At 37.5% G+C, this 25030-nt stretch overlaps 1 protein-coding gene and 1 pseudogene across 1 annotated transcript; both read left to right on the top strand.

Moving 5' to 3' along the window:
• The first annotated feature begins 487 nt into the window (after positions 1-487).
• LOC107805053 (uncharacterized) lies at positions 488-5106 on the top strand. The gene is made up of 9 exons (XM_075251437.1): positions 488-913; positions 1430-1478; positions 1687-1775; positions 1906-1962; positions 2057-2119; positions 2301-2366; positions 2886-2972; positions 3989-4082; positions 4412-5106. Exons 1-9 carry the CDS (start codon positions 809-811, stop codon positions 4885-4887), a joined length of 1086 nt encoding a protein of 361 aa, XP_075107538.1. The 5' UTR covers positions 488-808; the 3' UTR covers positions 4888-5106.
• A 4555-nt stretch (positions 5107-9661) lies between these two features.
• Positions 9662-10321, top strand: LOC107821840 (calcium-binding allergen Ole e 8-like; annotated as a pseudogene).
• Positions 10322-25030: the final 14709 nt, after the last annotated feature.

The following is a 25030-nucleotide window of genomic DNA, read 5'->3' as shown; positions in this document are numbered from 1 at the left end:
CATATAGTATATATAAGTTTTGACAATAACGTCATACATGCAGAAATTATGATAATGATCAATGTGCTTCTAAGTATGTGTTTATTCAGAAATCAACTTTAGTCTTCAGAAACTAAAGAATAGCCTTTTAATTTGTGTAAAGATATTAATATCGACAACAAGAGTTCTGGTTATGGCACAACAACCAAAGCATTAGAAAGAAACATACACACAAAAAAATCATCTACAAAGAGGTATTCGATAAGATACCATCATATTAGATACATTTAAACTACAATATATAATTATCTAACTAACATGACTAAATTGATCATTTGTGTAAGTTCTAATGATATTCTTTCATTTTGAATTCACGTATTATGCTAATGTAATAATATTTTTCAGCATTTACATGATTGTTGTATTATTATATATAAAAAAAATTCATCAATTAAATTTTTTTCTTCATTAATATAAATAAATATTTAAATCATCATATTTTATTATTAACGTGAAACAAACCGATACATTGAAACACAACACGACAAACAATAAAATTTATCCGATCATTGTATACTGATACAATGCATAACACGGTAACATACCGGAAATGACGTCGGAATACAAACCGGAGTCGGAAAGCAATTGATCGGCCTTCTCACGTAAGCCTATCTCGCCGGCCGGAGTGGGCCCAAGCCGTTATTCTGGAGGATAGCAGAAGCCGTACTTATAACCCGACCCGATTGAGATTTTGGATATTTGGCCCTTTATTTTTGGGGCCTTTGTGTTGTTTAGTTTTTCCTTGCACAGAGCATTCTTCTTTCTGAGTATGACGACTCGTATAGCTCCGGGAGTTGGAGCAAACCTGCTGGGCCAACACGCAGCGGAGCGCAACCAAGATGCCACCGCCTATGTCGGCAACCTCGACCCTCAGGTATCTCTTTCCTTCCTTCTAATCCCCTAGGGTTTTTTCCTTCTCCACCACTCTATTCGAGCTTCCTTACCTAAATAGAAAAGCAGTTGATTCAAACACAACGCGAAGGCTCAGTGTGACACTAGGAATACATGTAAAAGCTTTTCCCTTAGCTTCTCGAAAGTATAAAATGGGTTAACTCAGTTTTAACCCCGCCCAAAATCAACCCAACATGTCCATTTGCCACCGTTAATGCTGAACATTTTCTATGGTGCGAATAACTATCTCCCGCAATAGATTCTGCTTCTCTTTCCTTTTATGCTGACAGATTTGGTAATTTTCCCTTCCAATATCATTAACCTTAGTATGACTGCTTCCTCCTATACACGAAACATCTTTTTCCAGTTGATGCTCCAATTTGATGCTGGTGTCCCTTCCACAAACTCCTCCCTGCTTTTCTGCTTTTGTTTTGTTTTGTTTTGCTTTGCTTTCAGGGTTGAATTACTCAGAAAATTGAGAATTTTTTCCTGGATTCAGGTTTCTGAAGAGTTGTTATGGGAGTTGTTTGTTCAAGCAGGTCCAGTAGGTATGTCTTAAATTTTTAACTGAACCCCCTGTCCCCATAAAAAGGGAGTAAATCAGTGGAGCTTCTTGATAAATTTTGTTTAACATCCACTTTGGTTTTAAATTTTTAATCAGAATCTTCTTATCCCTTTTTTTTCCCCCAATCTTTTGGGAAATTTAGATTCTTTTAAATCTCACTTGTTCGCTATATAAATCATTATGTGTTGCAGTCAATGTTTATGTCCCTAAGGACAGAGTTACTAATGCTCATCAGGGATATGGCTTTGTGGAATTCCGAAGTGAAGAAGATGCTGACTATGTATGTGTTAGTTGTTTTTCTTGTTACTCTCTTTTTACTTGCTAGTGTCTTGTTATCCGTTATATTCTTTTACCATGGAATTGGTTTTTGCTATTCCTTGCTTTCTCTCTCTAAAGCACTACCAATGCAGGCAATAAAGGTACTGAATATGATTAAACTTTATGGGAAACCAATACGAGTGAATAAGGTAATGATATGCCATTGATGCATCTCCCCTTTCTATAATGAATTGTCCCACATATTTCACATTTTATTTAATCTAATAAGTTATCCTCGTACAGGCATCACAAGATAAAAAGAGTGTTGATGTTGGTGCCAACTTGTTTGTTGGGAACCTTGATCCTGTAAGCAGTAGATTTCTTTGACAGTATTTTACAAACTCTTGTGCTATTCTCATCCAAAGTGTCTGGACGTAGACATAGGATATCAGCTTTTATTTAGGTGTATAACATCACCTGCATATTATCACACTGCTCATGCTAGCGGTTCTGTTAGCTTATAAATCCACTTCTGTTTTATATGCAGGATGTTGATGAGAAGCTTCTATATGACACTTTTAGTGCTTTTGGAGTTATTGTCTCAAATCCAAAGGTTAAAGTCATTTCCCTTCTACTTTCATATGATTCATGATTCTTCATTTTGCTGCTTTTAAAGATGCGTGTCTGGACTTCCTAGCCATCCGTGCTGATCAAGTCTCGTTTATTTTGTGTCCATGCTTCAGATTATGTTTTTAAATCCTAACAATCTGCTAGAGATATTGTATTTGTACATCCTCTAAACAAACATCTAGCCCTTTTAAAGTTGATTCCTACAGGTTCTCTCTTGTCCTTTCTTTTCTTTCTCCAGGGGGTGTGGGAGGTATAAAGAGATGGTCCCTTCATGTTTGCAGTGTTATTAATGATTGCCCTCCTTACTTAGCTAGTGATTCATGTTAACATGCTAGACCAGTTTGAATGATAAACATTTAAACAATGCACATATTGTTTTTCTCTATAACTATGCGTATATTGGTTCATATAGCACTCTACATTTTACTAGGACCACATAGTTTACTTGCCATTTAGAGGTGGTGGTTGTTGTTATCTTCTGATGTATTATCTTTTGTTCCAGATAATGAGAGACCCTGAGACAGGGAATTCCCGGGGTTTTGGTTTCATTAGTTACGATTCATTTGAGGCCTCTGATGCAGCAATTGAGGTAACTGTCCGTTTACCTCTTTGCTTACCAACCATAACATGTACAGATACATGATATGTTGTGAGTTACAAGTCCAAAAAGTTCAACTGTCCATTTAAGTATTAGCTATTGTTCGACTTGAAGCCTGTGCTGTGTATGGAGTCCTATCTTCTTTTAAAGTCGATTATAAATTAGGATACATTTCTAATCAGATTGGAGAAGATAGCTATTTGCATGATATGGAGCTGTACTGGGTTAGAAGTGGAGTATTTTCCTGTTTGGTTTATGCTATTAATTTATCTGGTTTAGTCATAATACAATCGCAACGTTTGACGCTTTCTTTCAATTCCAGAAAGACAGGTCAACTGGTTAAATAGTTACGACAATCAATTTTTCAAATATGATCTGAGACTGATGCATCTCCAAGTTGGTAATAAACGGGCTGTGTCTGGAAACCTTTAACAGTAAAATATTTTTGTCTGACATGACATGGGAGATGGAAGCTTGGCTTTCTTAAAAAATGTGTAATTTAACAACTGCATAGAAATAAAAAATGTACCCGTAGATATATGGTAACATCATTTTGGATCAGTGGTGCTAGTATGTGTTTTCTCTCTATTGTGCGTAAAATACTTGAAACATATACATCTTTCCTTTCTCCTCCCTACGTAGCCTCAGAGTTTGCATATGTGCTTTATGGTCTTAGGATTCTAGTAGTGCGTTCGTGACACAAATGGGGTCTGGGGAGGGTAATATGTACGCAGACCTTACCACGACCCCGAAGTATGGGTTATCTCACTGTAGTGCTAAAATACCTTAATCCTCTACATGTTTCCTTCTCTTTCCACACTCCTTGGCTTCAGAGCTTGCATTTGTGTGTTAGGTCCCAGGATTATAGCTTGACCTTGCATCCAAGGGACAGTACAACTAAAGGGAAAATTTATATTGGGCAGTCTTGAGTCTAAGAGGCTGAACAACTTAACTCTCCCTTTAGCTGATGAATCTGGACTGTGACTTACAACTTGGTGTTTCTGCAGGCAATGAATGGTCAATATCTTTGCAACCGTCAAATTACAGTTTCCTATGCCTACAAGAAAGATACAAAAGGGGAACGTCATGGCACCCCTGCTGGTAGGAATCTTCTGTGTTATAAAAAAATGAAGTTGTGAATGCTAGGATGTGGATAATTGTCATTCAATCAAGATTGTTGAACTCTGTTTTGCTTGTGCTATTCCAACAAATTTGATATATCAATTAAATTTAAGATAGCTAATATTTTGAAATTCTTAAAAGTAAGTGACAAGGTATGAGCGAGGTGGTTTTTTTAAAATGCACGAGTGGCTATTGTGCATCTTCTCTGCTGTTTGAAATTTCAGGAACTTTATTTTCTCTTTGAATTATGTAATCGTTACTTCTCCAACCACTTCTAGGAATTCTAATTTGTTGTTGATGATATGCAGAAAGGGTTTTAGCTGCTAGTAATCCAGGTACTCAGAAAAACAGGCCTCATACCATGTTTGCAAGTGGACCCCCCAGCGTTCCACAAGCCAATGGTGCGGTTGGTACTCCAGGTCCCCCACGGCCTTTTGCAAATGGTCCTATACCTCCAGCTCCTATTCCAGCAATCCGGCCACCACCTATGCAGCCTAATGTCTACCCGCCAATGCAAATGCCTGCACCACAAGCTTGGCAGGGACATCCTATGCAACCAGGTGCAGCTGGCATTCCGCAGCAGCAAATGCAATTCAGGGGAATGCCACCTCCACCGCCCCCACAGGTAGCTCCACCCCTAAATAGGCCCCCTCCACCACCAGCTGCAATGGGCGCTCAGGTTTGGCGTCCTCCACCACCACCTCAGCACCTTAATGGTGGCCCCTACCATTTGATGCCACATATGTCGATGCAGCCTCCCCCTCCACCTCCTGCACAAGGTTGAAAACTTGAGATGCCAAATTTTATACTAGCTTGGATGTCTGTTTCCTTTGACATATTTTTAAACTAGTGCATTCACTGTAAAAGGTACGTAATTGTGAGTGTCAATGTTGGGATTTCAAACTTTTAGTCGAGGATTAGTTCGACGTGGAAGTAACTTTTGCTTTTGGCGTCTGTTGGTTGTCATAAACAGAGGAAGATAGATAGTTGGTTTTAGCGTAAACACCATATGCAATCTCTGAGACGTCTGATTTTAACAATCTACACGTATATCACGAAGCGAGATAGTTAACAGATTGCAAGATCTGTCATCCGTACAGGGATCTTCTGAACATTATCTCCCTGTGTTGAAAGACATTTACAATAACATTTCAAATTATGTCAGGGCAGTTAAAAGAGTTTGTTGTGGCCCTTCATTCAGCAGCAGCTTCATGCTTCTGTTGACCACTTGATTGCAGAAATTTGCTTGTTTTTCCTAGCTCTCATACTTCATAATTGAATGAATAGTCCTTATTTATATATACACTCAATTTCTGAATGCAATAATGCTCTATGTTATATATGGTGTAATCATAATTTGCGGACCTTTGGAGTGAGGGGTGAGGGGAGAGGTGGTTTCCCGACACATATTTTAACTTACTTTTCACTTTTGTGTTTAGAAGTTACCAACTGTTTAGACAGTACATGCATATGGGCGATTTAAGTACTGGGAACTAGTTGAACGAACATAGCCAAATGCGTGAACCCATATTTTTAGGTTCTCAAAAGGATAGATTAAAGTAAAAGCCGTTAATTACGTTGTTGGTAAGGTCATCTTCCTTGCCATATATTAAGCTTTGATTCTAAAGCAGAGAATAAATTACTCTTGTAAACGTTTGCATTTTTTGGGCAAGCCTAAAGAGAAATTCTAACTTGAAACTCATTGTTTGACTTTTGAATAAAGGCGTCGGCATAGTTCGGAGGACCATTTATGACATGAGTTTTGTTATTTCAGTTAAGTTGATAAAAAAAATAGGTATATTTAAACAGAGTACATATGGTCGCTCAAAATATCGCCTAAAATTAGGTTGTATTTGTTATCTTAACAGTAATTTCTCCAATTTGCCTCATACAGCCGTGGGATACCCATATTAAGTGAGAAGACCGTGTGTAAATATATGTCACGCATATATTAAATTGATGTAAATATCGAGTGAGGTAAGCTTTTACATTATTATTGTTTGACCAAAAAGTGTAACTTTCGATTAAACTATTAAATTTATATAATGATGGGTTAAATCTAGTTAAGGATAATAACTCTGGATATAAATCTTAAAAACGTGCGGAAGGTGGGGACAGATCCCGTAAATGATTGATGACAACAAGTGCAAAGTATTCTTAAAGTAAGAGCAATAATGGAGGTGTAACTGACAATAAATAGCAATAAATGACATTCAAGTAAACAAGAAGAATGATTTACCCAATAATGGATGGATTAGACGAATATTTCTCCTAACAATGATGAGTGAGAAAGATCCAAGATTTGTTTGAACAATCCTTGGTGGAAAGATATGGAATAATATGAGCAAGAATTTTTGTCAAAAGGCAATCTTTATATTTTTATGTTTGGGAGAAAATCTTCTAGTGAAAAGTGTTCTTATCAAATGAATATTGCGTACCTCTATCATTATCTTTTCTCTTTATATATATGAGATATTTTTCTACGAAACACTAGTAGTACAAGTAAAGAGAATATGCATTAGAATATTCCCTTTTAATATCCTACCCTAATAAACTAGTCGTTACAGCTCCTGTCATCAATATTCAATCTCGACCTCGACCCTTGTCGACATTTCAATTACGGCTCTCGTCGAGTCTCGTCGTCATTTCGACTACGGCTCATGGCTGACACCTCGGCCAATGACTTTGCTGCATCCTGATCGACCTCGATCAACTCTTTTCTTAATGCCTAAATATTCTCAGGGCAGATTTTGGCCTATACAATCATAAAATCAAATGTAAACATGCGCATGATAGATTTCTTACATGGTCAAGAAATCACGTCTTTTGGATATAGTTTTTAAAAACTATATTGTTCCCAATTTACCTTTAACTTCTTCCTCGAACTGATAAAGTTCTTTCTCGCCTAAGAAATTTTATTTGATTCTAAGAACATCGTTACGTACTTAACTAAATTGAATATAGTAGTTGTCTTTTTCTTTTGTCCTATTTACTGTTTGAAGAAGGTCAAATGCTATTCAAACTATACTATACCAAGTTGGAGGTTGGAACTAAATACTAGAAACCTCATACAAAGCATTATTCTATCATTAAGTCCCTTTCATTATTTTAAATGAAAAAATTTCCTTATCATTTGCCTTGCCGCAATTGAACTAGACAGTAGACACAACACTCGAAGACCAAATTGAGCGAACGTATGCTGCTTCTATAACTCAAAAGAAATAAATTATGTTCTGATTAGAGTTGTTTGCTTGAACTTGAACTTTAGCAATCATACATTCTAAAGGGTCGTTTGATTGCGGGTTAAAATTATGTATGTATAAGTTATACATATATTAGTTATGCAGGTATTAGTTATGATGAAATAAATAATGCAGGAATTAGTTATACATGGATTAATTACGCAGAGATTATATTTTTTGAATATTTGATTTATTGTTTTACAAATTGATATACAGTATATAAATTTTAAAGTAAAATACTTATTTACTGATTTTGTCTCTAATAGATTGAGAAGAGGAAGAGCCTAGCAGTGAGGCATCACTATCTCCATGCTTGTTCTCCAAAGGGTTTGATACAGATCAATCTATAGAAGGAAGTCTTTATGTGTAAAATAATAGGGGTAAATTTATCATTCCAATATTTTATCCATGTATTACTAATACATGTATTAGCTATTCCATCTTCTACCCCGCATAAAATAATACACAGATTGACTCATAACTTATACATGTGTTATTTATGTAGAATTGTAAAATGACAACCAAACATGGTATTAGTTATGCTGAATTCTGTATAAAATAACTAATGACTATCAAACATTGTATAAGTTATGTTGCCCCCAATACATGAATAACTTTTCTCCTAACCAGCTACCAAACGAACTCTACGTGTTGATTAATAGTTGAATGGTCAAATACATATACAACCCATTCAACTTGACTCCGTTTTTTATTTTGGCACTATATCTCAACCTTGTTTCATTTTAGCCCTCCAACTCTATTTCTTATGTTTCATTTTAACACAAAACCTGAAACTAGTGCAAAAAAATATAGTGCGTGTGTATACACAAATCTGATGTGTAATAAATATCCAATTAAATGTTGCCACCTGATTTTTTCATCCTTTATTTCATATAAGCTTGAAATTTGAAGTGAATCCATGTCTCAAAGAAAATTATTTTTTCGTAATGGAATGGATATTTGTTTTTGTGGATTTCAAGTTGAACCGAAAGTATCATGGACACCAAGAAATCTGGGTCGGGTATTTTAGTATTGACCCATTTGATAAGGATGAGCAACGTTTAATTGGATATTTATTATACTTCAGATTTATATATACACACGCGCTATATTTTTTGCACTGGTTTCAGCTTTTGTGTTAAAATGAAACATAAAAAATAGAATTGGAGGGCCAAAATGGAACAAGATTGAGATATAGTGCTAAAATAAAAAATAAGAATAAGTTGAATGAGTTGTATATGTATTTGGCATAGTTGAATTAGAATGGCATAGTCAACGGACAAGTATTGAATAACAAAACAGTGGCCAAGTTAGAAGTTTATAAGGCAATAGTGATGAAAAAGAGAGGAGGTCGCTTTCCTCTATATTTAGGGCCCAACGCGTCTTACACACGCCTAATGACATGGGCATCCACTTGGCAGTCCTTCTGTCATGAAATTTCCTATCTTTTCTTTAAGGATGCCTTTATTATCATTAAACTATTTCTGGCTAATTAATCAAAGATTGAATAGAGAGAAAAGTAAAGCAGAATATAACGTTTTAGATTGCAAAGGGAGAACATATTCCATCTCTTCTTAATCATTAGAAAAGTCCGATATTTGGAAAGGTTTTTCAATCATGTATTATTCAAATCAAACACGAGTATATCAGTAATGAGAGACGGAGGGATATTATCCCACTCCATCGAATCATACATTGAAACAGATGCTCTAGAAAGACAATGAGCAATCTAATTTGTTGATTTCTTAACGGACCACAAAGAAAAAAAAAGGATCCCTTTGAGAAGAGTTTTAAAAAGAAAAGAAAATAGTTAACAATTAAAATGCTTAACTATAAGTTTCGGGTTCAAATAAAAAAAAGAAATTCTAAATCCGAAGTTCTTTATCCGGTAATGGGTCTCTACTTGAATCTACGTTACTCTTTCCGTTCCAGTTTATTTAAACTTATTTCCTTTTTGGTTCGTTCTAAAAAGAATGACCCCTTTCTAAATTTGAAAACAATTTAGCTTAAACTTATAATTTTACCCTTAATGAGAAGTTTTTATACCCACACAAATACTCTGGACTACTTTTTGATTTGTTTAGGACTACAAATTTTAAAAGACTTCATTTTTTCTTAAACTTCGTGTTCAATCAAACAAGTTCACGTAAATTGAAACGAGGAGTAATATAAAAAAAAATATATCAAAGAATTAAAAAGGGAAACAATTGAACCATTAATTAATATTAGTCTTTAAAAGAAAAGGAAAGAATTGTAACCTTTGCTATTCTTTACACAAACGCAAAGTCTTCTCGCGTGGTTCCTCATATGCTTTTACCATTCCCCTCCTATATATACACACAAACCCCGTATTTTCATCATTACACAAAGCCCACCACTACAAGTCTTCTCTTTCTCATATTCTTCTTTCAATCAACGGCAATGGCTGCTACCAACAATGGCAACAACAACAATAACTCCGTTTCCAAGCCTTCCCTTTATCTTCAGGACATGGACGAGGTCCAGAAAGTGTTCAAACGGTTCGACACTAACGGAGACGGCATGATCTCCGCCGACGAGCTCTCCGGTGTTATCAATGCCCTTGGATCTGATACATCTCCCGACGAAGTCGCTCGTATGATGGACGAAATTGATACCGACAGAGACGGTTACATTAACCTCGATGAATTTGCCGAGTTCTGCAAGGGTGACGTTAATGGCGTCGGTGACGGTGGCGTTAACGAGCTTCGTGAAGCCTTTGACCTCTACGATCAGGACAGTAACGGCTTGATCTCCGCCGCTGAGCTCCACCAGATCCTGATTCGTTTGGGCGAAAGCTGCTCGGTTCAGGACTGTACCAAAATGATCAGCTCCGTCGATGCTGACGGCGACGGTTACGTTAACTTTGATGAGTTTAAGAAGATGATGACCAACAGCAAGTAGGCCCTGGGTTTTTATTTTTATCTTTGTTTACTTTACTCTCCTTTTAGCGGCTGATAAAGGTGAGGGCGCACGGATTGTAGTGCGTCCTTTGGTAGGGTATAGTTTCTACTTCTAACTGATGATAGACGGAGAAACCGTAAGTAAACCTTAGGTTGACGACGTTAACAGTATACGTAGTGGAATCTGAATTCACTACTTGATCTGTTGTTAATGAAATTTATTTTTTATCTTTCTGTTTTTTCGTTTATTGTTAAATTAAAGTAAGCTTTACATTTTATAATCTTCTCCTATAAGGTAATAGAAAATGCAAGGAGAAATAGTTTTTAGTACTGAACCTAAATGATTTGTTTTAAACTTCAATTACCTTACAAATTTGAACTGTCAATGTTTTTTCTCACAATAAACACATCTATGTTTCACATGCTCTAGAGTCCAAATAATTATTCAACTGTAATGTAATAAAATTAGCATTACTTTAAATTTATACCTTACGGTTTTGAACTATCCAATAAATAGGAGAAGAAATTAGGGGAGTGCTATTGCACAAAAAGATACGTGTCAAGTACTACATAATAATAATAATAAATTTAGTACTTTAAGATGATTAATGCACAAGAAAAGGACACAAGCAGACAACTTGCTCTAGAGATCAAGTTTGTGAGGTAGACGTTTTCCTTATGAAACAGTGATAACTTTATGTAGTAGCCGAGAAATGTCTAACCAGTTTAGGCAAGCTATTTTTTGGCTTAAAATTTTTTTTTCGTCTAAAGTTAATGTGTTTGATCAAATTTTTCAGGGAATTTTTTTTTTTTTTAAAGTTACATATTTGACCAAAGTTTTCAAGAAAAAAAATATTTTTGACCAGAAGTAATATCTGGACGGTTTGCCCAAACTTTTAGATGACCGAGAAATGTGGTCGCGAGCAATTAAAATCTCTGGGGGCGGTGGTATGTCTGTACATATCATAACCTCACACTATTGCGAGTTAGGTAGAATTTGAACAGTTACCTATGGTACATGAAAAATACTCTCTCCATTTCAATTTAGGTGAACTCATTTGATTGGGCATGGAGTTTAAGAAAATAGAAAACTTGTTTGAATTTATAGTGTAATGAGGCACATATATTTTGTGTGGCTATAAATCATTGCATAAAGGTAAATTGTTTCTAAATAAGGAAAGAAGTCATTTTTTTTGGCACGGACTAAAATTGAAATAGATTCACATAAATTGAAACGGAGGCAGTATATGAATTATGATCCAATCTGTCCAATTAGATTAATTGAGGTTGGGCCAAGAAAGAGCTTAGGTGAGTACACCTTCTGCCATCATTATCAAAAATGCAGATCAAACAATTATAGTTTCAAACACCGAGTGTAATCAATTAAACAAAGTAGAAGGAAAAAATGAAACAAATATGGGTGTAATGAGCTGAACAAATGCAGTGGATGATGACTGGAACGACGTCAAAAGAATGCATATGTTTTTGGACATTCTCGGGAAGACGAGTTGGAGATTATGAGTGCGTCAATAAAGAAGGCATGATAAAGATTCATGGGTTAATTTGGGTTGGGCTAGAAATTAGAAAATGTGAAGGTGAAAACCAGATATCGAGCAGGTCAAAAGTGACGCCACAATGGAAATTAGAAACTATAGCAGTCATCCAATCCGTGAATATGTAGAGGGGTTGTACGGATTACATGCTTTTGACGCCCATATTATCTAGCAGCTTGTTTAGATCATGGATATGGATAGATTGTATCTTAAAATGAAATTTTTTATTATTCCGGAACAATAGATTTAACAATACAATACAATAACAATAACAATCCAGTATAATTTCACTAGTGGGGTATGGGGAGGATAATGTGTACGCAAACCTTACCCCTACTTTAGGGTAGAGAGACTGTTTCCGATAGACCCTCAGTTTCCTCCCTCCAAGAATTTCCCCACCTTACTTACCAATACAATACAATAAATTTTAAATAAACAATCAAAACAAATATTATTTTGGGATAACAATACACGTGAGGGCTAACAACCATCCCAACAAGTGGTAAGACTTCAACTATTAATGCCAATTGGTGGTAAATTAAATTAAGCGAATTGATTAATATAGCAGGCAAAGACGACGAATACTGAAAGCGGCAGCTCTAACAGAGCAGCCCGCAAGGTCAAATTAAAGGATTCCTCGAAAGCGTAACTTTCTGCTGAATTCTGCCGCACCAATTTCTTGAAAAGGTCTACCAATTGCTTATTCTGTTACTACTTCACCTCTGCGTGCTTTGAGCTGCTGAGATCTTTCTCTCTACTGTTATTAGCTGGTAAAATGTAAAACCGAACTCGGGATTTGATCGAGCATCCAACACGACAATTTGGGATCGAGAGATGGTGATAAAATTCCAGAGATCGATTCCTGCCTTGCCGAATTAGCCACCGGAATCACTAGACTTACCTTCGAGTTTACCGAGGTCATAACCGGTCCCGGGTATAACGGTCTCAAGGAACATATTATCAGCTTATTCGACAAGGCTCCGAAATTCCCGCAACTAACCGGACATTACGGCAGAAATCACGGAACATACCAAAAAAGAGAACAGTCAGCAAATCAGTGTCCTTTTTACTTTTTATAAGAACAATAGAATAATCTATATTATTATAAAAGTATGAATACAATGTCGGTTTACAAAAATAACCTTCTAATATTATGCATAATAACTCATAATAAAAGGACATAACCGAAATTCTAGATATTAGCCTTATAATCCTATTAGTTTTAGGACATAATACTATACGTTAGAACTCCTACATGATCACCTTTAGGAATCCTATTAGTATAATTACTTTTCGGCTGTCTAATTCATATAAAATTGAACAAGTAAATATATTTTATCATTTAATCCTATTACTTTTAGGATATACTTCTTAAAAATTTCTATTACTAATTTAATTTGAAAATGTATTTTAATGTCCTATTACTAATCTAATTTGAGAATGTATTATATTGTCCAAATCCATTTAGAAAAAGGAGAGCCTATATTATTATAAAAGCATAAATACAATATTAATATACCAAAATAGCCCAAAAATATTAAACGGAAGAACTCACAGGGAACGGGCATAACTGCAATAACTTATTTTTTGGACTACAATACCTTCTATGCTAATTTTTAATATTTAACATTCTAGATTTAATAAAATTTGTCTATTAAATTCTTATTAAAAATATGTAGGAAGGTTTAATAAAATCAATTTCATCAGAATCCTCTGTATTGGTAATACGTTACCACTCCATAATGTCCAATACAAAAAAAAAGTAATATTAAATGGACTGCATAAAAAGTTGACATTGAGAAAAAAAATGCCCCTACAATAATATATTTTTATATTATATTTGAACTATTTTCCTACTCAAATAATATATTTTTTTAATTAATTTTTTGTGTAATATTAAAAAATACCCAATTATTAAACTATAACTAAGAAAATATTTAAGAATATAAATGTGAGGAAGAGAAAAAAAATGGTTGGTAAGAGTCAATACCACTAATGATTCTACAAACATAAAGATCTAAAAGTGAAATATCATATCAATCTTTTACTCTTTGAAAATAAAATTTATGGTGGATAAAATTATAATTAAGATTAAATATTCAAAACAAGAGATGAAGTGGTGAACTAATATTAGATCTAAATCAACATAGAATAAATTACTTTTTATGTTAAACTCAAATAATTAAATATTTCAATTAATTATTTAGCAAGAGAATCCAATTCAATTATTTTTTTTAATTCATCACATGAGTAAAATTCTTATTCAAGTTTAAAAAAATCTTAGAGTACATAAATTTATTCCATAAAAAGAGCGTTAAAATAAAAAGTAAAAAGGATAATATACTATTAAGAATCAAAATGCTATACAAGTGTTTTAAGAAGCACAATCAAAGCTAAATACTCCCCATGTTTCAATTTATATGAATTTATTTTCTTTTCGGTCCGTGGCAAAAAGAATGACTCATTTCCTTATATGACAACAATTTACTTTTATACAATGATTTATAACCACACAAAATATATGTGACTCATTTTACACCACAAGTTCAAAAGTCTTCTCTCTTTTCTTAAACTTTGTGCCCAGTCAAATGGGTTTACATAAATTGAAACGGAGGGAGTATTAAACAAGAACAAGCTTTTAAGACTATATTATAAAGATTCAACTCTGCTATAACGTGATTATTCTTTGTAGATGCCTTCGGTGGAATCGAAATAATATTCCTATGTCATGCATTACTTGCAAATATCATATCAAGAGGCATGACACTGTTAGCAATAATAGCAAGTGGTGTACGTGTACCAATAACGATGTTATTGTGAGGCCACCCACTTTAGATTTGATATACCTCTTCAAACAATTTAAATAACCATCACAAATATATCAAAGCAAAGCAATGGTGCTAAATTTATAAGGAAATCAGAATTAATAATATGGGATGAAGCACTTATGGCTAAGTGTCAAACAGAGTTCTAGAGATATATTGGATATTAATGAACTGTTTGGTGAAAAATTAATGGTTTGGGAGGTAATTTATGTCAAGTACTACCAGTAGTTCCAAAATCGACAAAAGCACAGACAGTAAAAGGCAGTTTGCCAAAGTTATACTTCTGGCCTCAAATGAAAAAGATTCAACTGAGAAATATAAAGTAAGAACAAATCCAGTATTCAGTGTCTTCTGGCTTCGTGTCGGAAACGAATAAGAGCATCCAATAAAAGATGATTTGGTTCTTCCTAAACACTTGGTTATCAATCCCAATGGTAATAGTAGTGCATTTAATAAGAGAAATATTTCTATCATTAGATTAAGACGCAATTTGTGCAAATCGCATGATAGAATTAAAAAGACATCTTAGCTAGCAGAAATGAATATGTTGATCAACTAAATTTATAGTAAGAACAAAATATTTTCCTGTTTTTGACTCATCAGAAAATGATACCAATAATTACCACCAAGAAGAATATTTAAATACTTTAATATCATTTGATCTTCCATTGTAATAGATTGATTTTGAAGAAAAATATGCCCGTCATGCTACTGAAAAATTTAAATACGTCGAATAGCTTATGTAATAGCACACAGATGGTATATAGAAGTTTTGACAATAACGTCATACATGCAAAAATTATGATACCGGTCAATGTGCTTCTAAGTATATTCTTATCCCTGAATTCAACTTTCGTCTTCCGAAACTAAGGAATATCCGTTTAAATTTGTGTGAAAATATTTTTTAGTATGTTTATGTTTTGCAAATAGAATAAATAAAGAACAAGGACAAACATCCTAAATATTGGACTATATTTACCGCAATATATTTTCTTACACGAACAACTGTATGTTGCACTTTCAAGAGGGATATCAAGATCGACAACAAGAGTTCTGGTTAAGGCAGAGCAACCAAAGCATTAGGAGGAAATATACACAAAAAAATATTGTCCGCAAAGAAGTGTTCGTTAAGATACCATCACATTAAATTCTTTAAAACTATAATACATAATTATCTAACTAACATGACAAAATTGATCATTTGTGTAAGTTTTGATGATGTCCTTTTATTTTAAATTCATGTATTATGCTAATGTAATAATTTTTTTCGGTATTTAGATGATTGTTATTATACATAAAATTTTTCTTATTAATTAAATTTTATTGTTCCTTCGTATAAATAAATATTTAAATCATCACGTACCATTATTAACGTGCAACACACGTTCATAGATACTAGTATCTTAAAAGTAGGTTCCTCTAATATATAAAGGAGGTCTCACAATTGTAACATACACTCATAAGCAATACATTATCGTTATTCTTTAAGTTCTTATTCTTTGGTATTTTGGTGTCAATCAAAGTATATTCATTTCGAGGGTGGACAACTTTCCTAGGCTAAAATTATTCAATCCGTATGGTTTGCAGTTAATTTATCGTTTAGTATCAAATTAATCTGTATATCCTTTAAACCACTAACAAATTTAATTGTTATCCGATTTTGAGGGTAAACATTTTGGCGCCCACCGTGTGGCTAAGGATAATAGAGGCATTTTGATGCAAATTATCATAACACACCCCATTTTATACTTGCTCTCTGAAGTATTTCTGATTTCAGGTTAGGGTCGAAAATTTCAAACCCACAGTATGTCCTTCTAAACATAGACACAGAATCCGACCACCATGGCAGGAATAACAATGCAGCGCTCGGTAACGAGGTAACACCGGTCGATCTTGGTAGAATCCCGATGGTGGTTACCATTGACGCCTATTCGCATATTGCCATCGACACAAACCAGTCCACCGACCCCGAAAACAACGTGCGCAGGGAAGTGCGTTCGATTGCCCAAAACACGCACGACGGCAAAAATTATGGGATCAACCTGCGTATGATCTTTGAAATGCTACAGGCTCAACAGATGGCGATAGCTCAATTGCAGAACCAAGGTCGAACACCAAGCAGGAATGAACCCGAGCTCCCCCGGGAAGCCATCCGCAGGAACGAACCAATCTCGGAAAGAACGAGCGAGAGTGAATCGGGGACTAACCCCGAAATCATGAAATTGCTCGAAGAATTGACGAAACGAATAGAATTAAGAAAAAATAAAATCGAAGCCAACGATAAAAAGGTGGAAACCTACAATTTAAGGGTCGATCAAATCCCGAAAGTGCCCCCAATACTGAAGAGCCTGGATTCCAAGAAATTTATTCAGAAACCTTTTCCCCCAAGTGCGGCTCCAAAGCCGATCCCCAAGAAGTTTCGCATGCCTGATATTCCTAAGTACAATGGAACGACCGACCCAAATGAGCATGTGACCTCCTATATATGTGCCATCAAAGGAAACTACTTGGAGGATGATAAGATCGAGTCTGTCCTGTTGAAGAAATTCAGGGAGACCCTATCGAAAGGAGCTATGATATGGTATCACAACCTTCCTCCTAATTATATTGACTCGTTTGCTATGCTTGCAGAATCCTTTGTAAAGGCACACGCCGGGGCTATAAAGGTCGAGACGAGGAAGTCAAACAATTTCAAAGTAAAACAGAGGGATAACGAGATGCTCAGAGAATTCGTATCCCGATTCCAAATGTAACAGATAGATTTGCCCCCGGTCGTGGACGATTGGGTTGTTCAGGCTTTCACCCAAGGACTCAACGTTCGAAGCTCGCTGGCTTCATAGTAGTTAAAACAAAACTTGGTAGAATATACAGGAATCACTTGGATTGATGTCCATAACCAGTACCAATCAAAAATTAGGGTCGAAGATGACCAGCTTGGGACCCCTTCCGGATCCATACACCCCGTAAGGATCATCGACCGAGTCAAGAGAGACACCGATCACGAACCTAAATCAAACATGGATCGGTATCAACCATACAGTAGGGACCGGAAAAGTAGTAGGTCCGGGATAAACCCTATGAGAAATGAAAGAAGAAATGACCGAGGACAGAACAACCGAGGACTGATGAGCAAAAAGAGCTTCGACAGCCCCATCGGGTCTAAAGAAGCTCCAAGGCTATCAGAGTACAATTTCGGCATCGATGCCTCTGCTATCGTCTCCGTCATTGGACACATCAAAGACACCAAATGGACATGACCTTTGCAATCTGATCCAGCCCAAAGGGATCCTAACCTAATGTGCAAATATCACAGCACTCATGGTCACAAAAGGGAAGATTATCGACAATTAAGAGAAGAAGTATCCCAGTTGTTCAACAACGGACATCTCCGAGAATTCCTCAATGATCGGGCCATGAACCATTTCAGGAATAGGGATTCTAATAAATGAACCGAACCATAGAAACCTCAGCATGTCGTAAACATAATCATCGATGGGGTCGACATCCCCCAAGGACTGATGCTGAAGTGTACCAAACTTTCCATCATAAGGGAGAAACGGACTCGAGATTACCTACCGGAAGGAACCTTGTCATTCAACGACAAAGACGCAGAGGGGTCGCACAGCCCCACAATGATGCACTGGTAATATCGATACTCATAAATAAATATCGAATTAAACGTGTGTTGATTGATCCAGTTAGCTCGGACAACTTCATCAGATCGAGGGTCGTGGAACAACTCGGCCTACAAGATCAGATCGCACCTGCAGTCTGTGTCCTAAATGGGTTCAATATGTCCCGTGAAACCACTAAAGGGGAAATAACATTACAGGTGAACGTCACTGTAACCATTGAGTAAGGCAAGTTCTATGTAATCAAAGGGGATATAAGATACAACGCTTTGCTCAGAAGGCCATGGATTCACAACATGAGAGCAATACCCTCAACATTACACTAGGTGTTGAAATTCCCGATGCCCGAAGGAATCAAAACGGCTTACGTGGAACAACCAGACGCTAAGGAGATGTTCGCGGTTGATGAGGTGATCTCGGTAACCATACTCTCTGTGTCTAAGAATCTGAATCCAGTGGTCGAAAATGGGGCCAAATAGCCATCACCGATATCAACCTCAACAGAATCAGAGGAGCAAGGGATAGACGGGGACAAGGACTACGGAGTCCCCAGGTCTTTCATAACCCCCGATGATTCTGACGCTATAAAATCAACGGTCGAGGAACTAGAGCAAGTCATCCTAAGTGAACATTTGCCTGATCGAAAATTATACATGGGCACGGGGTTAAACCCCGTGCTCAGAAAAAAACTTATTCAATTTCTTATAGCTAATAAAGATTGTTTTGCTTAGTCCCACCTCAATATGACAGGGATACCGCCGGAAATAACCACTCATAAGCTAAGCTTAGATCTGAAGTTCCACCCGGTTAAGCAGAAGAGGAGGCTCCAATCCGAGGTCAAATATGCTTTCATCAAGGATGAAGTATCTAAACTCCTTAAAATAGGGTCCGTTCGGGAAGTTAAAAACCCAAATTGGTTAGAAAACGTAGTGGTAATTCCTAAGAAAGGTATAAATTAAGAATGTGTGTAGACTATAATGATTTGAATAAAGCATGTCCCAAGGACTTCTTCCCTTTGCCCAAAATCGATCGCATGATCGATGCAACGGCCGACCACGAGATCCTCAGTTTTTTCGACGCCTACTCCGGGTACAATCAAATACGGATGAACCTGGGTGATCAGGAAAAAACCTCTTTTATCACTAAATACGGCACATACTACTATAACGTAATGTCATTCGGGTTAAAAAATGTCGGTGCCACTTACCAACGCCTAGTAAACCGGATGTTCGAAGAACAAATAGGAAAATCAATGGAGGTTTATATTGACAATATGTTGGTTAAGTCCATGCGAGCAGATGACCATTTAAAACACTTGCAGGAAACCTTCAACGTATTGAAAAAATACAATATGAAGCTAAACCCGGAGAAGTGTGCGTTCGAAATTGGATTGGGTAAATTCCTCGGATTCATGGTATCCAACCGGGGAATCGAGATCAACCCCAATAAGATCAAAGCCATCGAAGATATCACGGTCGTAGATAACTTAAAGGTCGTGCAAAGTCTAACCGGGCGTATAGCCGCTCTGGGGCGATTCATCTTGAGGTCCTCCGATAAGAGTCACTGATTTTTCTCAATATTAAAGAAAAAGAGTAACTTCTCATGGACTCCGGAATGCCAATGGGTCTTGGAAGAGCTCAAGCGATATCTATCGAGACTGTCGCTGCTCCACATGCCTAAGATAGATGAACATCTATACCTGTACTTGTCCGTCTTGTAGATAGTGGTAAGTGGAGTCCTGGTCCGGGAAGAAAAAGGTATGAAATTCCCAATTTACTTTGTTAGCCGAACTTTAGGTGAGGCCGAAACTAGATACCCTCACCTAGAGAAATTTGTGTTTGCCTTGCTAAGTGCCTCTAGGAAGTTGAAACCGTATTTTCAATGCCACCACATACATGTTGTGACTACTTACCCATTGAGAAATATAATGCATAAACTCGAACTCTCGGGACGGTTAGCCAAGTGGACCATTGAGTTCAGCGGGTACGATATTGAATATCGGCCCCGAACCGCCATTAAATCTCAAATTCTTGCAGACTTTGTGGTCGATTTTACGCCGGTGATGGTACCCGAAGTCAAAAGAGAGTTATTATTGAACTCGTGGACTTCTTTGGGGAACTAGGACCTCTTTTACAGATGGCTCCTCGAACGCAAATGGGTCCGAACTTGGCATCGTGTTAAAGCCATCAAAGGGAAATACAGTTAGACAATCTATTAGAACTATAAAATTGACTAACAACGAGGCCGAATATGAGGCCATGATTTAAGGTCTCGAACTAGCCAAAAGCTTGGGGGCGGAAGTGATCGAAGCTAAGTGTGATTCCCTCCTTGTGGTAAACCAAGTTAATGGGACGTTCGAGGTAAGAGAAGAATGAATGCAGAGATACCTGGATAAATTACAGGTAACATTACACTGGTTCAAGGAATGGTTTATATAACACATGCCTCGTGATCAAAACAATGAGGTTGATGCTCTCGCTAATTTAGGGTCGTCGGTAGAAGACAATAAGCTCAATTCAGGGGCAGTCGTACAACTAATGAGGTTGGTAGTCGAAGAGGGCCATGCCGAAACAAACTCAACGAGCCTAACATGAAATTGGAGAAACAAATACATAGAATACCTGAAAACTAGAAAATTGCCCTCGGATCCAAAGGAATCGAGGGCCCTACGTACGAAGGTAGCCCGATTTAGTTTGTCCGAGGATGGAACCTTATTTAGAAGAACGTTCGATGGCCCGATCACGATATGTTTAGGACCGGGAGATATCGAGTACGTTCTAAGGGAAATTCACGAAGGCACCTGCGGAAATCATTCAGGTACCGAAGCATTGGTCCGTAAAATAATCAGGTCCAGTTACTACTGGATCGACATGTAAAAAGATACGAAGGAATTCATACGAATATGTGATGAGTGCCAAAGGCATGCTCCGATGATTCATCGAGCAGGAGAGCTGCTGCATTCGGTGTTGTCACCATGGCCATTCATGAAATGAGGGATGGACATCATTGACCCGCTTCCACGAGCACCTGGTAAGGCCCAATTTATTTTATTTATGACATGACTATTTTTATAAATGGGTGGAAGCCCAGGAATATGAGAAGGTCAGGGAAAAGGAGGTCATCGATTTTATCAGGACCATATCATATGTCGGATCGGAATACCAGCCGAGATCGTATGCGATAATGGGAAACAGTTCATTGGCAGCAAAGTAAGCATGTTTCTCGAAGACCATAAGATCAAAGGGATATTATAAACTCCCTACCACCCTAGTGGGAATGGACAAACAAAATCCACCAATAAAACTATAATCCAAAACCTCAAAAAGAGGTTGATCGACGCCAAAGGAAAATGGAAGGATATCCTACCCAAAGTCCTATGGGCATATCGTACGACTTTGAAATCTAGTACCGAGGCAATCCCGTTCTCACTAGTTTACAGCGCCAAAGCTTTGATACCGGTCAAAGTCGGAGAACCGAGTTTCAGGTTCCGATATGCTGCCGAAGAAATAAATAACGAAACCCTGAACACAAACTTAGAACTACTAGACGAAAGGCGTGATGTCGCCCTCATCCGAATGGCAGCCCAAAAATAACGAATCGAGAGATATTGCAATCGAAGAGCCAACCTTCGACACTTTAATATCGGAGATTTGGTAGTAAGGAAGGTCACACTGAACACTCGGAATTCGAGCGAAGGAAAACTGGGACCGAACTGGGAGGGTCCTTATCAAATTATTGAGGTCACCGAGAAAAAGGGTCGTACAAACTCGGAACAATGAACGGTGAACAATTACCGAACAACTGGAATATAACCCACTTGAAGCGATATTACTGCTAAGGTACGACCCCGATCACCTTCTTTTACTCAGCTACATTTTTACTAACACTTGCAGGTACCCAACACAATTGTTTAGGCGCGAAAGCACGTGTTGCACTCTTTTTTCCTTGATCCAATTTTGTCCCAAATGGGTTTTCCGGCAAGGTTTTTAACGAGGCAACAGTGAAATCGTGCTAACTTAGAATCGAAGTCAACAGTATTCGAGGCTTATCTATGACAAACCCCGAACACTGGGGGGCATAATCTGGGGGAATGATTTTTTATTCTTGCGCTCGAACAATCTAGGCTCGGTCAATAAAATTCTCTGTAAAGTCCAAACAGTTTATTGAACCATGCTCGCGTAGATCACCTAAGCACAGACACAAAATACAAGTTTAACTTTGTATACTACACACAAAATTGAAATAAAGTTTATGCCTTATGGATAAAAGTTCTTGTCCTTTCAAAGATTTTCTGTTTGATTCCCCGAAGACATCGACCCCAAGAGCCACTTCACTCGGAGACTGCCACCTAAGGCATTGCCTAAATTAAAAGGCTACATCTATTCCAGGATAATGAAACCCGAGGGCACAAAGCTTATCAAGCATTGCTTGAATTAAAAGGCTAAGACCATTCCGGAATATAAAAGCCCTAGGGCACGAAGCCTATTTGGCGCTGCCCGAATTAAAAGGCTACGACCATTTCGGGATATAAAAGCCTGAGGGCACGAAGCCTATTTGGCATTGCCCGAATTAACTCAAGGTGTCAAACCCATTGGGCAACACCTGAACTAAAAGGCTACGACAATATCAAAATGGCTCGGAGACGTCCGAAGCCCGTTACAAAAGGTGCCTTCGGCAAAATTACAATCTAAGGAATTATAAGTACTTTGGGAAAGATTTTCGGTCATACCGAATTTTTGCATTGCCTTAAGAAAAATCAAAGGCAAGGCCTGTTCGAAACCCCGAACAGGACCTAACTATTTAATGTTAAGGCATTGCAATCTTTGCAAAACATAAAGAGAAAAATAAAGGAAAAACTCAAGAATTATCGAAAAACATGTATTATATATATGGTCTTTACAAAGGAATAACAAGACTTGAAAAAATTACAAAATACAAAAAAGGAAAAAACAAAATTAAACAGAAGCAGCCTGATCTCGGCCGGAGCACGCTTCGTCACCGGGATCCCCAGGGGCTTCTCCACCCTCGGGCGTGCTTGAGTCCTCAGAATCTTCCTCCTCGGGATAGAGGAGTGAGCACATTGGCATTCTCAATCTAAGATGATAAATCAAAACCCTAAGCGTGAACTTCCTCGAGGGCCTCCCTTCGGGATTTCCACTTCATATGCTCAACTTTATTTTTTACAAGGTCCTGAGCCGCCTCGACATCGGCCTTGTACTGGGCCACCATTTCATCAGCTTCGGCTTTGGCTATAACGACCTCTGACTTGGCCATTTTTAGCTCCTTGGCCATACTTTCCCGATCTGAGACAGCCAAACCTAACCGGGATTGGAGCTCCTCAACCTTTTTGATCTGAACCTCGGCCCTCTCCTTTGCCGCTCTAAGCTCGACTTCAGCCGAAGTTAGTTGTGCCCGAGCAACCACTTTTTCCGAGGCCAAACAATCTATTCTACCTCTCCATTCATCGGTCTCAGCTTTGACTATATCCAATTCAACTCGGAGCTGGTCAATCCGATCGATTTTTTGGTGGATCTTCGAATTTTGACAATCAATCACCGAATCAAATTCATCATCACTAACATTAAAAACTTTTACTTGCTCGACCAAACTAGCATATTCCTTTCGAGCAGCTTTTAGCTCGGCACAGAGGTTCTTAGCCTCCCCTTCGAACTGCTATCCAAGAAATTTAAAAGTGTCTCTCTTCTTAGTGAGCTCTCGAACTTCGGCTTCGAGTAGTTTCAGCTCTTCTCGGTAAATTAAAAAAATCTCGTGATGAAGCTGTGATGCCTACAAGCACGAAGACAAATGTAAATTAATCTATGAAATAACCTAAGTACAAAATTGTGATGACCCAAAAAGATCATCTTATGTTTTAGAACTCGATTTTGCGCTCTTAAGCCTTAAAAATCTCATTTTTTACTCTCATTGATTTGCATGCGCAACTTTTTTGGTAAACAGGCCCGTATCCATATTTGATGGACCCGATGGGTCCGTATCGAAATATGGGACCTAGGCGTATACCCAGAATCGAATTCGGAGGTCTTTAGCTCGAGTTATGAAATTTTGATGAAAATTAAAAGTGTGAAAGTTTAATGGTTTTTAAGAATTGGTTGATGTTTTATGACTTATCTGTGAAATTTGGTGAGAAACGTAGTTGGTTTGACGTGGTTCGGAGGTCCAGTTGTAAAAATAGGAATTTTAAACTTTCTTGAAAATTTTGTTGGATTTGGTGCTAAGTTCGTAGTTCTAGGTATTATTTTGGTGATTTGATCGCGCGAGCAAGTTCGTATGATATTTTTAGACTTGTGTACATGTTTGGTTTGGAGTCCCGAGGGCTCGGGTGAGTTTCAGATAGGCTACGAGATGTTTTGGACTTGGAAAATCTTGTATTTTTGTTGCAGCAGTTGTTCTGGTATGTTCTTCTTCGCGTTAGCGAAGGTACTCTCGCGAACGCGAAAGGTAAGCTGGTCAGGGTGAGTTTTTACTCTTAGCGAACGCGAAGGCTTTGTTGCGAACGCGAAGAGATGGGGGCTTTATCCTTCGCGAACACGACCAGCTCATCGCGAACGCGTAGTGTTAGGGACCTGGGGGAGGGGTCAGTCTTTCTTTCATCGCGAACGCGAGCAAGGTCTCGCGAATGCGAAGGCCAGTGGGTAGCCTTCACGAACGCGTAGGGGGACTTGCGAACGCGTAAGCTTGGAAACTCTGCTCTTCGCGAACGCGACAGTGTCCTCGCGAACGCGATGAACTCTGT

The sequence above is a fragment of the Nicotiana tabacum genome, chromosome 4 (genome assembly GCF_000715075.1).
Source record: "Nicotiana tabacum cultivar K326 chromosome 4, ASM71507v2, whole genome shotgun sequence".
Classification (NCBI taxonomy): Eukaryota; Viridiplantae; Streptophyta; class Magnoliopsida; order Solanales; family Solanaceae; genus Nicotiana; species Nicotiana tabacum.
Note: the sequence above shows the minus strand (reverse complement) of the source record. Positions and strands in the feature narration are given on the sequence as shown.